At 48.9% G+C, this 17344-nt stretch overlaps 1 protein-coding gene across 1 annotated transcript in view; it reads right to left on the reverse strand.

Moving 5' to 3' along the window:
* The window catches only part of NOS2 (nitric oxide synthase 2), a 43654-nt gene extending 36479 nt beyond the window's left edge, over positions 1-7175 (reverse strand). The window contains exons 1-2 of the mRNA XM_025363087.1: positions 6986-7175; positions 5340-5522 (exon numbers count right to left, since the gene is read on the reverse strand). Of these exons, the coding sequence (XP_025218872.1) occupies positions 5340-5449 (110 nt within the window). The 5' untranslated portion in view covers positions 5450-5522; positions 6986-7175. The remainder of the gene's footprint in view (positions 1-5339; positions 5523-6985) is intronic.
* Positions 7176-17344: the final 10169 nt, after the last annotated feature.

The raw sequence follows: 17344 nt of genomic DNA on the forward strand, positions 1-17344 counted from the left end.
ATAGACGCCTCTCATAGAGCATGGGGGGCTTCTCTGGGCAGTCTGGGCTCCTGAATTATTGCGACCTCTCACGCGTTCTAAACCAGGAAAACGCTTTTAGTAAACCCTCAGGAATCCCACAGGGCGCACATCCCTGCCCTCCGATTTCTCCCAGAGATGCTTGGGGCCGCGCCCGGGTTTGGAGCCCACCGCTTCCCTCCCAGGGCGGACCTCAGGCCGCGGGGTACCTGGCTCCGCGCAGGCAGCAGGCAGGCTTCGGCCGGAGGATCCTGCAGAGCAGCCGGCACAGCCGGGGCCCGGCAGCCTCGCACGCCGCGCCCAACCCCTCGCGCATGGTCCCGGCTTCTTAGGCGCAGATCCGCAGGCTCCCTGCGCCTCCCAGGGCCCGCGCTTTATCGCTCGGAGCCCGCAGCCCCCGCCCCGGGGGCGGGGCGAGCCGCACAGAGGCCGGGGCTCTTCACCTACTCTATGTCCGGGGCCGAGCCGCCTCTCCTTCCCTGCCTTCCCCGGCGATCCCGGGACCCAAGCACCCAGGGAGCCGCAGCCGGCGTCCGCCGCGGAGTTTGGATGGCACTGGACTGTGTCTGGGTTAAGAGGCCCGGGTGGTGTTGGGCCTCGTGTTTGTTTATTCCCCATAAAATCACAATAAAGCTTATCATAATTACTCCCATTGCGCGATGCTTTCTAGTTTACAGAGCAAATTTTCTTTCTGTCATTTCGTTCAATCCCGTGGAGACGACAGCTCTACGTTGTCATCTCCACTTTATTGAGGCATTAGCTGGGGCCAGAGAGGTTAAGGATCTTGTCCAGGGCCACACAGCAGGCCCAGGGCCACAGCCCAGCCTAAGCTCACACCACCTCACAAGGCTGTCCCAGGAAGTATTATATCACTTGTTATATGCAGCATGTTCTGTGCGATTCCAGAAAAGAAACCAAAGAAAGCACTGGGTTGGGGGTGACTTCTAGTAGGAATATTGCAGGAGGGATCGTAAACCGCCTTGGGTGCCTTGCAGGCCCCTTGTCCTTGCTACCTGGACTGCGCAGAGCCTCCTGACTTTGCTCCACCTGTAAGTTGCTCCTTATCTCAAGCAAGATAACAGGTAGGGTCCAGACCAGATGGGGCAGCAGCCCTGGACCTCAACATGCAGGGGGCCCTCCTGGCAGTATGCAAGCACATTAAATCCAAAACCCCAGTTAAGGCAGAATGAAAGAGGGCACATATTTATTTCTAGCCGACTGCAGCCCAGCTAGCAACACGTAGCTTGACTTAGTTCTGAACTCCATGTGTCTTCACCTAGATGCTCCCACATTTGCCTCTGTCTCTAAAATATACACAAATACACACACACACACACCCCATGCTCACTTCCTAATTGTTTACAAAGGTATAGAATCATCAGTCACTTAGAATAGGCTCTTGGTTTCATGACACCTGAACAGATTAGAAAATTACTTTTTAAAATCAAAATACATTCATTGGCTCTCATCGCTTTCAGGATGAAATCCCCTTTGCACAGCTGCTTCCTCTTCCAGTACCATCACGCCTCCCTCAAGTGGATGTTGCACTCTGAGTGTATGTACCTCCTCCCCCCAACTCCTCCCCACCCTACAGCCAGCCCAGGCGCCTCTGCGGTCTCCCCAGCAGAGGCCTCTAGCATGGTGCCAGTATACCCACAACTACGCCTCCTGTCTACTCTCTATCCCACCTACTCCTGACACAATTTCTCCAACTCTTTAACATCGTATTCTTCATGTACATCTCCCAAACCAGCGAGGAAGACATCCGTTTCCCCATTTCCTTCCTGACAGCAGGAACTGGGTCTTTTTTCTCTGTCTCTTGAACAGTCCAGCACACAGTAGGCCCTCCAGGAGAGCAGAGATAGTGTAGATGTTATGAGTTTGGACTTGATTCAAACTTTAGCTCAACCATTTTCCAGGAATTGACCTCCAGTAAGTCACTCAATCTTGTAAAACAAGGATAATAATTCCTGTCTCATTATTGACATAGTAATAAGGACCTTATAACTGTTATCTATTGTTTTTAGCAGTGGTGTATGCAAGTAATAAGTGGCTCAAACAATTCACTGATGAGCAGAAGGGTTTCATTGGTATCTTAACTCCCAGCACAGAGCCAGGGGAGTGGGCATCCCATGTATTCGTCAATGGAGTGGGACATGCCCAGGACACAAAGGTGGCAGCCCCATGTAGGGGTCCCTCTGGATTGCCTGGATCTGAATCCTGGTTCTGTCATTTGCTAATTATGAGATCTTGAAAATTACTTCAACTTTCTGGGCTTCAGGGTCCTCATATTTAACATGGGATAACTAAAATTCCTTCCTTGTGGATCGTTGGGAGAGTTGAATGAATTGATGTGTGATATTTTTTTCTTCATCCCCTCCTCTATCCAACTGGATCCTTTCCGCCAGCCCACCCCAGCATGAAGAGGAGGGGGGAAAAGATGGTCAAGTGAGCTGGTTTGCCACAGTTCCGCTGCAGCTCAGGGCCCTCTCTGCAGTCTGAACTCACATTTCCTGAATTATCCAAAGACACAAGTCAATCCACAAGTCAGTCCCCAAAGACACAGGGATAACTGGCAATGCTGTCAGAGGGTGTGGGGATGAGGGTTAAAGGCTGCAGCCAATACCATAAGGGTTTTGGGAAGAGAGAGATTCAGGGTGATCTGGAAAGATAGCGGATAGATCACTAGGGTCCAGAGTTCGAGAGCAGCCTGGGCAACATAGCAAGATTCTCAGTTTTAAGAGAGAGAGAGAGTGGGAGAGAGAGAGAGAGAGAGAAAAGAAAAGAAAAAATAAGCCCAGGTGCGGTGACTCACACCTGTAATAGCACTTTGGGAGGCCAAGGCAGGAGAATCGCTTGAGGTCAGGAGTTCGAGACCAGCCTGGCCAATATGGTGAAACCCCGTCTCTACTAAAAATACAAAAATTAAGGGGGCATGGTAGCACATGCCTATAGTCCCAGCTACTTGGGAGGCTGAGGTGGGAGAATCGCTTGAAACTGGGAGGTGGAGGTTGCAGTGCAGTGAGCTGAGATGGAGCCACTGCACTGAGGTCTGGGCAACAGAGTGAGACTCTGTCTAAAAACAATAATAAATTAAAAAATAAAAATAGAAAAGAGAAAAATAGGGGATGAGTTGTGTCTGGATGAGCTGAGGGAGGAACGTGCTATGCACAGGCACTGGGGAGCTGAGGAAGGCTGGGTTGGGCAGGTGGGATGGGCTCTCCATTTGGGTAGGGTGTGCGCTCAGAACTCTGTGGAAGCTTTAACGTGGTGACAGGCAATGGGGAGCCACTGCAGGCTCTAGAATAGGGGCATGACTTGCTAGAAGTCCAGTTGGCAGGAGAGAGCTCAGAGCCAGTGTGGGGAGCTGGAGTCAGGGAGGCCAGCTGGCAGGGGCAGCAATGATGAGATGAAGAGAAAGAAGGGGTGAAGCTGCTGTCCCTCTACAGCCCTTAGAATCTGAAGTGCCAGCAGGACATCTAGAGGCCATCCAACCCTGTGTTCTCACCTCTTGGTCTCTTAGCCACCTCAGCTGCCACAGCCCAGACTGCCTGGTTTCAAAGTCGTCTCCTCCAATTCACCCGCCACACCACACCTAGACTGTCCTGCTCAAGAACCTACATTGGCTCCCTACTGCCAGGGAGAGCGAGTCCAAATCTCCTACCCTGCATTCAAGCCCTTGTGCTCTGGCCTGGCCTTGCCTATCCCAGCCCCCAACCCACTCCTGGCCAAGCACAGTCAGGCTCATTTCTGCCTCTGAGTCTCTGCTCACCTCTCCCCTCTTCCCGAATGCCCTTGCTACTTCTCTGCAGCTGTCTACATTCTACCCATACTTCAAAGGCCACAGAGTCCACCTGACTTCTGTGAAGCCCCTAGAGGGAAGTCCATCACCTGCTAGCTGCCAACACCACCACTAATGATGGCAACGCCAACAGTGCCATTTGCTGAGCATTTACTCTGGGCCAGGCACTGTGCTAAGTTGCTTACATGGGAAAGCTTATTTACTCCTTACTCCAACTCCAGGAAATCAGCATTGCTACCCGCTTCTTACAGAGGAGGAAATTGAGGCTCAGAGGCCAGGAGACTTGCCAAAGGTTACAGGGCTACTGAGTGGCAAAGCCACTTGCTCATCCCCAAGCCCATCCTCTTAGTCATTGGCGTTTTTTGCCACCTCTGACAGATACACTGAAGGCCGTCATGCTGCACACATCCAGGGGGCGCCCTGCCCTTTGTAGTCCATGGGAAAGGCTCCTCTGGGGCGGTGGGGTTGTGTGACTGTGTGGTGGCCCTGCGTCGATGGGGGCTTTGTTTTGAGTTGCACTATTGCGTTATTGCAGATTGCCTTGTCTTTCCACTTGAGCGAGCCTCAAGCCTGTCCCTTGACTTGTTCAATGACTGACTCATTCTCTTGGTTCTGCCCTGGGAGGAGGGAATGGGCCTGGGGAGAAGGGACATGAAGAATCCAACTCTGGGCTCAAATTCCAACTCTGTAAACTCTGTAATCACCAGTCATTCAAGCTCGGCAAAGTCATAATCCTCTCAGAGTTTCTATTTCCTTGTCTGTGAAATGAGTCAATCAAATGAACTTCACAGAGCCGCCACAGAGATCAGTTGAGATGCAAAGTCTGTAAAGCGGCCTGTGTAGCTCTGGCAAGGGCAGGTACTCAGTAGATGGTAATGAACCCTGATGTGGACAGAGCGCCTGTTCTGTGTGGACACAGTGCTGAGTGCTGTAGATCTCATTTCATCCTCAGCACACCATGAGGAGGGCCCCCTTGAGTTTCTCACTCCGCAGGTGAGCACTAAGGTTCGGAGAGGTGAACTTACCCTGAGTCACGCAGACGGCTAGAGGCAGCACCGGGCAACTAGTGCGGCCAGCACAGGGCTTGGAACTAGTTTGTCTAACATCCTGATGCCCTTCACCAGGATGATATTCAAAGCATCTAGCGAACAGTAAATTAGAATGGATGCAGGCCAGGATGCTGACCCTCCACCCCCACCCCTCCGCCCTGGTGCCCACCACTAGGCTCTACTGCCTCCCGTTCTCAGGTCAAGCTCCTTCCCATATTCTTCCCCCAGAGATTCCAAGCTCCTTCGGGGCCAGCCCCTTGCCATGTCCCCTCTTCCTCCACATACTGTCAGGCACACTGAGGTGCCCAATAATCAGGGGCTGCGTTGAATTCCAACAGGGATTTTCAAGAAGCAACAGGGAGACCTCAGGTGAGAGAGGAGGAGCAGAGCGAGGAATTCTGAGTCATGGGTGTGACAGGGCATAGGTGCCCAAGGAGACAAGCGGGAGGTGCCCCTGGGGGAAAACTCACCTGGAGGTGGCACAGGCGGCTTTCTCTATGTTGTTGTTGATGTCTTTTCCCCCAGTCATCGTATACTGGTGGAATTTGGTCTTGAACAGAAATTTCCAAGGACAGGCCATCTCTATGGCTTTGCAAAGCAGGTCACTTATGTCACTGATCTGGATTTGAGCTCAGATGTTCTTCACTGTGGGGCTGAAGAAGGGAAGCAGAGGTGAGGGGAGGTTGAAGAAGATTTTATAGAACAGGGCTTCTCAATGGGATTGGCTCACTGAAGAATCGATACGAACGCCAGCATGAGCCCCTTCATCAATGCTTTGCAACCTCTGTCTCTATTTCGGGGTTGGAATGGGGAGTCTTCTGACACAGACTTCAATTCTGTAAAGCCACTTAATAACCTAAAGGGAAAACAATGAACCACCCCCCCATCCCCATCTCCACTTAACGAGGACAAACTATATGCACCATGAGCCTCCTTAGCGGGACCTGCTGGCCCAGCGGACCCAGCCAGGCTTCATCACTGGCCACAGACAGGGTGAGGAAGAGCCAGGAGGTCACTGAAACAGGGGTGCCTTTGTCTGACCCTGAAAGACACTTTCCAGCAGCTCTTATTATCAACCGTAGTTTTAGGTCTGTTACTGGGGAAAGCGCTCAAGTTGTAGCTGCCTTTCTTTTAAAGATTTTGCAATTGTTGTTCTAACTCAGCATTATTTCTTGCTCCTCTTTTATTATGTGGGGAGGAAATATTTGTGAAAAATGCACTCATCCCTCGAAATCTGAGATCATCTCCTTTGAAACAGACAAGAGGAAGATCAAAGAGGCAGAAACTCTGTCTTTAGAAGACAGTATAGTGGATATGGTCCATGTAAGAATTTTTAGGCCAAGCGCAGTGGCTCACACCTGTCATCCCAGCACTTCTGAAGACTGAGGCAGGAGGATCGCTCGAGCCCAAGAGTTCGAGTTCAGCCTCGGCAACACAGGGAGACCTTGTCTACAAAAAATTTAAAAATTAGCCAGGCAGGCATGGTGTCTTGTGCCTGTAGTCCCAGCTACTTGGGAGGCTGAGGCAGAAGGACCACTTGAGCCCGGGCAGTCAAGGCTGTCTCAAAAAAAAAAAAAAAAGAAAGGGAAGGGAAGAGGAAAGGGAAGAGAAGAGAAGAAAGGAAGGAAAGAGGGAAAGAAAGAAGGAAAGAAAGAAAAGAACTTATAGCCCCACAGTCCTGGGTTCAAATCCTGGAATTCCAGCTCTACCAGTTATGTCTCCTGGATCAAGTTATTTAACTGAAACTCATTTCTTCATCCATAAAATGGTTTAATATATTCATCTTACCAGGATTTGTGGGGAGGTTACATGTTATAAGGACTGAATAAGATAATCTATGTTAAAAAAATTCTTAGCAGACACAAACTCTCATTCTTAACTTTTCAGAAAGTTTTTCCTTGTCATGTAGCAACCACAGCTAATATTTGCAGAAAAGAAATCTGACCAAGATGCCATGTTCAAATGACCGAACTTCATGTTGGCATTTCTTTACCTAGACTTTCCAATACCTTCTCTCTGTAGGCAGAAAATTCCCACAATTTTCTAAGCCTTCTCATACAGGAAGAAACAAAACCCTCTCAAAACAGCCACTTCCCCAGAAATGAAGGCCACTCACCTTGCACCTGGCTGCACTGCCTCCCGGGGTAAGGTCAGTCAAACCGAGAAGAGACCTGTGCCTTGAGAACTTCAGGACTGTCTAGAACTGCCCAGTCCCCTCACCAAAGGTGGCCAAGAGATTTTAAAGCAGCAACGATGTTGAGTTATCTGGGGCCAGAGCCTCAGTTTTCGACTCGCTGCAAAGTTATGAACACACTGGCAGCCAAGAAGTATTTATACTCACCCCATGCCATCCAGAGGGTTGTTTTTGCATAAAGGTTTCTTTTTTTTTTTTTTTTTTGGTTTGCAAAGGGAGTGCCCCCAGCTGGCGTAGAGTGAGCTAATTTATGACTGTGACTGCCAAGGACTGTGGGTGACCTGATCTTGCTGTTACATCACTCTGTGTGGTGTCTCTTCACCCATCCCACCTCTTTCTGGTCCCAAGTCCAAGGTGGCAGTTCATCAGTAGGGTGGTTGCTAAGATAGAGGCACCGCGGAGCCAGGCTTTATTTGGCCAAGCCACATGGCCTCACTTTCAGCATCTGGGAGATTTTTTTCCTCAGCAGGGAGCTCTCCGGTTAATCCCTGTCCATCCTCTCACTTTTCCAGCTTGTGACGTGAGTCCAGGAAGCTGGGGGAATATTGACAGTATGGAACATGTTGGAAAATGCCCAGGATCCAGAAGGCCAGTGATATTAGATGATGCCATTATTCCAGACAGGCCCCTGAACTAGTCACCTGAGGTTGTTGGAAGGGAAAGGAAGGAATGCTATTGGCACAGAGAGGCCTCTGAGAAGTTGGTCTTACTAACACCTCATCCTTTTTTTTTTTTTTTTTTGAGACGGAGTCTCGCTCTGTCGCCGGGGATGGAGTGCAGTGGCCGGATCTCAGCTCACTGCAAGCTCTGCCTTCCGAGTTTACGCCATTCTCCTGCCTCAGGCTCCTGAGTAGCTGGAACTACCGGCGCCCGCCACCACGCCTGACTAGTTTTTTGTATCTTTTAGTAGAGACGGGGTTTCACCATGTTAGCCAGGATGGTCTCGATCTCCTGACCTCGTGATCCGCCCGTCTCGGCCTCCCAAAGTGCTGGGATTACAGGCTTGAGCCACCGCGCCCGGCCCTAACACCTCATCCTTTAGCACTAGGTAAGCTTTGGCGGAATGGCAAGTAGGATTATTTTCTACGGGGGGAATAATTCCTTTCCTTATAATGGAAATGATCACTTCTTATATGAAAAAGTGATAATTTCTTGTAATTTCATTTCATTTCATTTATTTATTTATTTATTTATTTTTGAGATGGGGTCTCACTCTGTCACCAAGACTGGAGCGCAGTGGCACGATCTCTGCTCATTGCAACTTCTGCCTCCCAGGCTCAAGCGATCCTCCCACCTCAGCCTCCCAAGTAGCTGGGACCACAGGCGCGCACCTCCATGCCCAGCTAATATTTCTGTGTTTTGGTAGAGACTGGGTTTCACCATGTTGCCCATGCTGGTCTCGAACTCCTGAGCTCAAGCGATCAGCCCACTTCAGCCTCCCAAAGTGCTAGGATTACAAGGGTGAACCACCACGCCCGGCCTATAATTTCATTCCTTATAATACCTCAAATACAGTATTCCTATACCTATGCATTTTTCCATCATAAAAGTAAAATAACAACTACCTTAGGAAGAAGTTGAGAAGCAAAGGGAAAAAAGTCACCCTTGATCTCACCATCCCAACACATTGTTGCCAGTGTCCACTCATTGCCTTCCTGTCTTTCCCAAGTTAAATTCAGCATAATATATTAACTTTGTCAAAGATAAACTAAGAGCCTCAAAAAAGACATCGATATCAGAGCTCAAGGATCTTTGCTGAGTGAATGAGTGGATGAATGAATGAAAAATAGGAATAAACTGGAATGAGTTTTAACATATCAAAGCCACCTTTCTTTCAGGCTTCAGCCGTTCAATTTAGGTAAACAGCACTCAGGGAAAGCATCAGAATCCTGGCCTTAGGGAGTGCAAGGCGTAGAAAAATAAATGGAGGCTGGGCGCCGTGGCTCACGCCTGTAATCCCAGCACTTTGGGAGGCCGAGGCAGGCGAATCATGAGGTCAGGAGATCGAGACCATCCTGGCTAACACGGCGAAACCCCGTCTCTAATAAAAAAAAATACAAAAAATTAGCCGGGCACGGTGGCAGGCGCCTGTAGTCCCAGCTACTCAGGAGGTTGAGGTAGGAGAATGGCGTGAACCCAGGAGGTGGAGCTTGCAGTGAGCCGAGATTATGCCACCACACTGCAGCCTGGGCAACAGAGCGAGACTCTGTCTCAAAAAAAAAAAAAGAAAAGAAAAGAAAAATAAATGGATAATTATAGTACAGAGTGATACCTGTAGTGATGGAGGGATGATATGGTGCTGATGTAGCTGGTTCTGCCTTGTTCAAGGAAAGTTTACAAGGGAGAGGACACCAGGGCAGGGTTTTAAGGGATGATTAGGAGTTTGCTGCATTCTATTCCCTGTAGCTGCTTTCACATATTCTGGCTATACATGCAGCAAATGCATGTGTTAACCCATTTAATGCCCCCACCCAAGAGCCTCTGAGGGGAATACTACTACTTGCTATTCATGGAATTCTCAAGAATCCCATCTACTTGGCCTCAAAGCACTTCGTTGATTTTCCTTCAGAAAATGCAGTTATTCAGTTATTCGATCTGCCAAACATGTCACCTCGGGCTCCCCTCTAACGCAGCGTCTGCTTGATGTGGCATTCTTGACCTCTGGCAGGGTTTCAGTCAGCAGTTACTGTCTAAACTGAGCTTCAGGCTTGAGGACACATTTGGAATTAGCCAGCTGGGAAGGAAATATAATTTCTCCTCAATCCTCCAAAGTTCTTTGTTGGGAAAGACACTGTAACAAAAGACAGATTAATAATAGAGAAAAACAAGCAAGTTTGTTAATGTCTGTGATGCACACCACACAGGAGAAGCCTCAGTGAAAGTAACTCAATGCTGCGGCTTAGAACTCTGGCTTCTGGAGCATCTGCCACGAAGAGCAATGCATTTTAGAAAGTGACAAGATGGCTGGGCGCGGTGGTTCATGCCTGGAATCCCAGCACTTTGGGAGGCTGAGGTGGGCAGATTGCTTGAGGCCAGGAGTTCAAGACCAGCCTGGGCAACATAGTGAGATCCAATCTCTACAGAAAAATTGAAGATAAATTAGCTGGGTATGGTGGCATGTCCAGCTACTGTAGTCCTAGCTACTCAGGAGGATCAGGTAGGAGGATCGCTTGAGCCCAGGAGTTCGAGGCTGCAGAGAGCTATGATCGCGCCACTGCACCCCAGCCTGTCTCAAAAAAAAAAAAAAAAAAAAAAAGGAAAGGAGGAAAGGAAAGAGGGAAAGAAAGAAAGAAGAGAAAAGTGACAAGACAAAGGAACGCAGTTGTAGGCTTCCAGGGGTGGGAAGTAGCGAGAAAGTAAACATGTGGGAGTGAGGTAAGGAGTAGGATAGCAAGGTTTGTTCGTATTTGTAGATGGTTCTGGTGCCATCTCTGAGCTGATAAAAGTTATCTTCTCATCTTGATGCTAGGAAAGCATCTTTCTCCAAGGAATGTTTATGGCTTGCTGCAGGCAGGACAGGGCAGTTCAGATAGCCCTCTCCCTAGCTGCTCTTTCTCAAATGCCTTCAGCTGGAAATAATCAGGATGCCACATCGGCATATTTGGGGGTGGCATGATCTGGTTTCCTCTAGTCTGAAAGGTCCCAGGTTCGAGGGACAGCTTCACTGTTGAACTGTCATGTGACCTTGGAAAAGCCACTTCTTTCTGGGCCTGACTTCTCTTGTGACAAATGGTGATAAAAATAAAAGTAAGTAAACAAGACACAAGAAAATGCTTTGAGCCATTAAGCAAAAAGGCAGTCAAGCAAGAATGTATTATCCTTGCTGGGGGTCAGAGAGTAACAACTGTTTTAAATTCCTGCTTTTAAATTCCCAGTCTTCTCTCTCCCTTTGTAACATTAAATACATGTACGTATTTTTAATTTTTAATTAGAATAAATTTCACATAACATAAAATTACCGACTATTTTAAAGTGTAAAATTCAATGCTTTTTAGAATATTCACAATGTTGTATAACCATGACCACTATCCCAATCCTCTCTTAACCAGCAAATAGGAAGAGGAGGGGAGTAAAAATAGTGATAATGATTGTGATGATACAGAGAGGTTAGGAGACTCACCAAGGTCACACAGCAGACAGCCTTCAAGCCGGGACAAACAGTGAGCTTCTGGTACCCTCCCCAGAGCACCTGTCTCCAGGATCCAGGGCTGGCCCCCTACTGGAGGTTGGCAAGTCTCCTGCGACTTCCAGGACCTGCACGGCTGCCTTCCTCTTGGCCCTGCCCACCCAGCAGGCCACATTCCTGGGCCTCTTCTGATGATGGATGCGGCAGGTGAATTCTGCTGGGGAGAAATCAAAGAGCACCTTGAAGGGCAGGCGGGGGACAGGTGGGCCCCCCAGAGGGTGGCGATAGAGGTTCTGAGGCTGCTGTGGAGAAATGCCCTCCTCCCTGCCTTCCCGGGCTGTCCCGGGCACCATGCTGACAGCAACCGGCATGGGAATGTCTTGGGCTCATTATCCTGGAACTGATTTTCCATTGAATCCATTTGATCTGTTTCTATGACAGGCTGTGAAGATGGTTCAGATTCAGTTAGCCCTTGGAAGTTAGCAACTTTGAAGCCCTTTCTACAAAAACAATGATCAGAGTTCACGTTTACTGAGCAAGGCACTTAAACATACCGACCTTTTAATCCACACAACAGTCCTGTGGGATGGGAATGATCACTAGCCCCATTTTATAGATGGGGAAATTGCGTTTCAGCGAAGCCAAATGACTTGTCCAAGACCACGCAGTCAGTTGGTGGCAGGGCTACAACCCTGGAGTCCCAACTTGCACTTGCTCTGGCGCTTGCCCCATAAATATAGCCAGGCCCTGGGCTTTGCATTTATTATCTCAGTTAATCCTCCAACAACGTTGTGTGGCAAGTACTATTATAATACTATCCCCAATTCCCCAATAAGGAAACCGAGACACAGAAAGTTTGAGTAACGAGCTCAATGTCACTCAGTCTGTAAGTGGCAAAGCTGAGGACTGACCCAGGTCTGAGAACTTGACTGGACCCCACTTGTATGCCCCCTGTGTGTGTGCCCATTGTGCTACAGGTGAGTACACCCAGGAGCAAGGAGAGGTGACAATGAGGGAGTGGGAAACTGAGGCCAAGGTAGGAGCTGAGGATTACCTGGGGTTGAATGTTCTCCTCTCCATGTCAGTGTCTGGTGCCAGCTCTGTGCCAGGCCACGGAAGGAGGAGACGGAGTTCCTACTGTGTGCCCCACCTCACAGAAAGTGATAAAAATTTTATTTTAGAAATATATTTAAGGTTTAAAAAGAGCCAGTTTAAGGTAAAATGTTTAAGCAAATAACAGTATGGGTGCATGCAGGTGTGACACAAATGATAAAGGTGGGACGTGAAGGAAACGCGGGGGGTGGCTCTTTCTCTCCATTTGTGTGTATGCATGTCACACATCCTTCACTCCACTGGGCTGTCAAAGGAAGGCATTGAGAAGAGGCACTCCTGGGACCCTCCCAGTTCTGAGGCCCTAACAAGCTCGAGTCCCCAGACCCTGAGCCCCATGTCATTTGTCAAGTGACCACTGGAGGGCGTGAGTCACACAAATTCCAGCAGCTCCGAAGCTGAGGTCTTCCCAGGTTTCCACCACCTTGTGTGACTTGGAGATGACGGAAGTGAAGGGATTTTTACTGGAAATGCCCCGTGGTAACTCCAGGGTGGACAGGCCGAGGGTGGACCAGGGAGGTGGGCAAGCTTTGCTGAGTCCCTGGAGTGTGACTCACGTTGGCTTGTGTAGGCCTGGCACTTTGCTGGTGTTCCAGCCAGGAATTTCTTTTAAAAGTCTCATTTCTTGTCAAGCCTCCCCAGAACATCCTCCCTTCCCTGCCCTCCCACGTTGCTTCCTGGGTGCCGGTCCTTCTAGGTTGAGAAATAACAAACAGAGTGGCACCTGGGGTGGTCGCAGGGTGTGATGGTTCAAGGGGCAAGATTCAGGGGCAAGTAGTGTATCTGGGAAGTACAGGGGACATCAGGAGGGGAATGAGAAAGTGAGACAGAAAAAGGAAGGCAGCTGATAAAGGTGCTATAGGCCAGCTTTCACAATTTGCAACTAGGCTAAGCCCCACCAGGAAACTTGAAAAATGGTGCGGAACACAGGGCTTCGAATGATCCCACCCGAGGGGCCAGGGGCTCGGCTACTGGCCCAGCAGTTCCAGAGCATCACTCACTGAGGCTGTTCCCAGGGAGGTTAAACTCGCAAGGCCTGCTGTGAGCAGAACAGCCTTCCTTGGTTCTGGAAAAGCCCTCTGGAATTCACAAAGTGCACTGGAATGAGATGAGGACAGACGTCGCTGCTACAGGGGGGTTAGAATTAGGCCAAATGGAGGAAGAGAGGTGTTTGATCACCTTCTCCCCAGGTACAGCCTCTGAGGGTGCTGGATGCTGATCCAAGAAGTTCTAAATGCCAAGAACTTCAGCTAAGCCCACCCTCTTGTATCCTTCCCTAAGAAGCACTGCATCTTTGGTTAGGCCACATGAGCCCTCCCGGCCTCTTTTTCCTCACTTAAGGGTCTCTGAGGCTTTTCCAGCTGTCATATCTGGGCTTTCTGAGTCTCCCCACCTCATATATATCTGGTCTCTGATGCTTCTGGAAAAGTGACCTTCCCCACCAGAGTGCCCCGAAAGGCAGAATGCAGCAACGACTGGCAGCTTCTGTAGAGCCTGGCCACTGTGTGTACAGAGATGTCCAGAGCATCGTTCTCTATGAGAGTCAGGAACGACCCAGGTGATCAGCATAAAGAAAGACACACCAGGCCGGCTTTATAGTGAACCATTACGTGGCCCGGTGTGGTAGCCCATGCCTGTAATCCTAGCATTTTGGGAGGGCAAGATGGGAGGATCACTTGAGCCCAGGAGTTTCAGACCAGCCTTGCCAACACGGCAAAACCCTGTCTGCGCAAAAAATTAAAAAATTAGCCAGGCGTGGTGGTGAACAACTGCAGTCCCAGCTACTCAAGAGGCTGAGGTGGGAGGATAGCTTGAGACCAGGAGGTCGAGGCTGCAGTGAGCTGTGATTGCGCCACTGCACTCCAGCCTGGGCAACAAAGTGAGACCCTGTCTCAAAAAAAAAAAAAAAAAAAAAAGAAAGGATTTATTTAGCTGGGCATGGTGACAAGCACCTGTAGACCTAGCTACTGACTGAGGTGGGAGGATCACTTGAGCTGAGGAAATTAGTGAGCTATGATTGCACCATTGCACTCTCCAGCCTAGGCAACAGTGAGACTCTGGTCTCCTGAAAAAAAAAAAAAGGAGTCTTTATGATAAGAAATAATGTTCATGGTGTCAGTAGCAAAATAATAACCCCCACCATGTAAAATAAAGACAGAAAAAAAATGTGGGGAAAAAAATACTAAAATATTAAAAAGTGGTAGAATTATGGGCAATAGCTATCTTTTCTTTACCCTTCTCTGTATTTGCTATCTGGGCATATGTTAGTTTTATAATATAAAAAGTGGATCCTTACTTTTTGAGCTACTATCTCAGACATGCGACTGTGTCAGCAATTCACCTTTCCCAAAGGAAAGGAGCTTCTAGTGTCCATTTTCATTACAGAAGGCACAGAGAGGGCAGCCACCCCTGCCGCTGGCTATTCTGCAGGAGTTACACTGGTTTTCTGAGCATCGTCCATGAGTTTTCCAAGCTGGGCCCTGGGGATCCAGTGGTGAGTGACAGCAGACAAGCTGGCTCTCTCTCTCCCTCCCTCCTCTGCCGCTAGTAGAGATGGCAAGATGAGTCCCAGAGCCTGTTGGAGGCAGTGCATTTGGGGGACAGAGGCTGCCTCCTTAAAGACAGAGTAGAAACCAGGGGGACAGGCCAAGTGCATCAAAATGCTTGGACACTTGGCCAAAGCCGAGCGGCTCACTCTTGAAACAGAGGTGGGGTCTGGCTCTTTGTGGGTGAAGGAAGGATGGGAGGAAGGGAGGAAGGGTAATTCCTCCAGCAATTTGAGTGGGAGGCTGTGGGGGCCAAGCTATTAATAACAGCAGAGGCCACTGTCAGGCAGACTCAGGGACAAGTCTCAGGCCTGCCACCTAAATTCATCTGTGGGCCTTGGAGTGGTTACTCTTGGTTTCAGTTTGCTTATCTGTAAAGTGTGGAAGATCACAGAGTCCGCACCTCCTCGAGCCTTGGAGAGGAGTAGTGAGATGGTTGTACACAGCGCCTGCCCTGCAGTTCAGCTTGAGCACGCTCCTATCTTGCCAGAGCCAGAGCGTAGCTGTAGCTGTAGCTTTAGCAGAGCAGCAGCAGGGAGCTGGATAGCTCTGCCTACTGCTATTCTCCCAGCACCTGGTACATGCCGGAGCTCAAGAAACAATGCCCAACTGACTGCCAGGGCCTTTTTATGTGTTATCTCATGCATTCCACACCACCACGCTGTGAGGTGAGCTGTGTCAACCCTATTTTACAGATGACAAAAGTGAGGCTTAGGGAGATTAAATAATTTTTCCCAAGATTATACAGCTAAAGCTGCAGAACTATGATTCAGGTCCATTTGATTCCAAACGCATCTGGGAGGAGCATCTTAGGGGCACCGCCGGGCTGAGGCTAAAGGTAGCCCTCTCTCACCCAAGACCAAGCTCCTATGGATGACGACTGTTTAAAGGGCAAACACAGCTCCAGGGGAAGAGGCGGGAAAATCAGGGAAATGATCTGTGATGCTGTCAGGGCCCTGGAGGAAGGACTGAGCAATGCGGGAGTTCCCCAGGGGCTCCTGGGAGGGCCCAAGAGGCCAGGTGGGGACAGGGTTGGGCAGGAAAGCCTGGAAGAGTGCTCTCAGAGGAGGTGACAGTCCCCAACAGGAAGAAAGACTGTCCTGCTGAGCTTACAAGGGAAGCTCCCATACTGGAAGAAAGAACCTTGAACTTCTGCTTCCAACACCTGTGTCTAGCCTGTCTCATCCTGACCTGCATTTCAGAGCTCCCCGTGACTCCAGGAGCTCTCCAACAAGCCATGCCTTAGCACACACTGTTCCCTGTAGCTGGAATGTCCCCGACAGCTCCCTGGCCTACCCTTGCCCTAACTCGAATCCCCTTCAGACTCTGCTTCACTTCATGGCATTGTTGCCTCTAGGGGCTCCCCTGACCCTCCGCCCTCAAGCCTCTTGGGGTGCCCCAAATCCCTTGGGCTCCCCTTTCCTCAACACTGATCCCACTATTTTAATTGTGAGCTCACTGGTGTGTCTCTTTTAGTAGACACAAGCTTCCCAAGGCCAAGATCATGTCTCACACATCTCTGCAGCACCAGCAGCATGCCTGGCCCAGAGTAGGTGCTCAGAGGACTTTGTTTTGTTGAGATAAAAGTCATGTGCCATAAAATTCCCCCTTTTAAAGAGTATAATTCAGTGGTTTTTAGTATATTCACAAAGTTATGCAACCATCATCACTATCTAATTCCAGAACGTTTTCATCACCCCAAATAGAAACCTCGTACCCTTTACAGTCACTCCCCACTTCTTCCTTGCCCCCAACTCTTAGAAACCACTAAATCTACTTTTTTTCACTATAGATTTGCTTATTTTGGATGTTTTATATAAATGGAATCATACAATATTTGGCCTTTTGTGTCTAGCTTATTTCACTTAGCATAATGTTTTCAGGGTTCATTCACATGACATGTTTAAGTTCTTTGTTCTTTTTTATGGCTTAGTAATATTCCACTGTATGGATATACCACATTTTATGTATCCATTCATCAGTTGATGGTCATTTGGGTTGTTTCTATTTTTTGGTCACTGTGAATATTGCTGTTCAAATATAAACATTTGAGTACAGGTTTTTGTGTGAACATGTACTTTCAATTCTCTTGGAGTAGAATTGTTGGGTCATAGGGAAACTTTATGTTCAACTATTTTGGGGAACTGCCAGACTATTTTCTGAAGTGGCCGCTGCACCATTTTACATCACTACCATCATAGGAAGAGGGTTCCAATCAGTCTACATCCTTGACAACACTGATAATGAGCTTTCTTTTTTTTGTTATATAGCTTCTAGTGGATGTGATGTAGCCAATGGACCATTGATGAATTAGTGAGTGACAAGCTGATGGATGGATGGATGGGTGGATGGATGGATGGATGGATGGATGGATGAATGGATGGACATATGGGAGTAGATACTTGACCCTGAGTTCTGAGCTCTGATTTTGGTGGGAGAGCCTGCTTCCCTGAGGACCTTCATCAAGTAGAGACATAGCAACCTGCAGCCTGCCCCTGA

The sequence above is a fragment of the Theropithecus gelada genome, chromosome 16 (genome assembly GCF_003255815.1).
Source record: "Theropithecus gelada isolate Dixy chromosome 16, Tgel_1.0, whole genome shotgun sequence".
NCBI classification, from domain to species: domain Eukaryota; kingdom Metazoa; phylum Chordata; class Mammalia; order Primates; family Cercopithecidae; genus Theropithecus; species Theropithecus gelada.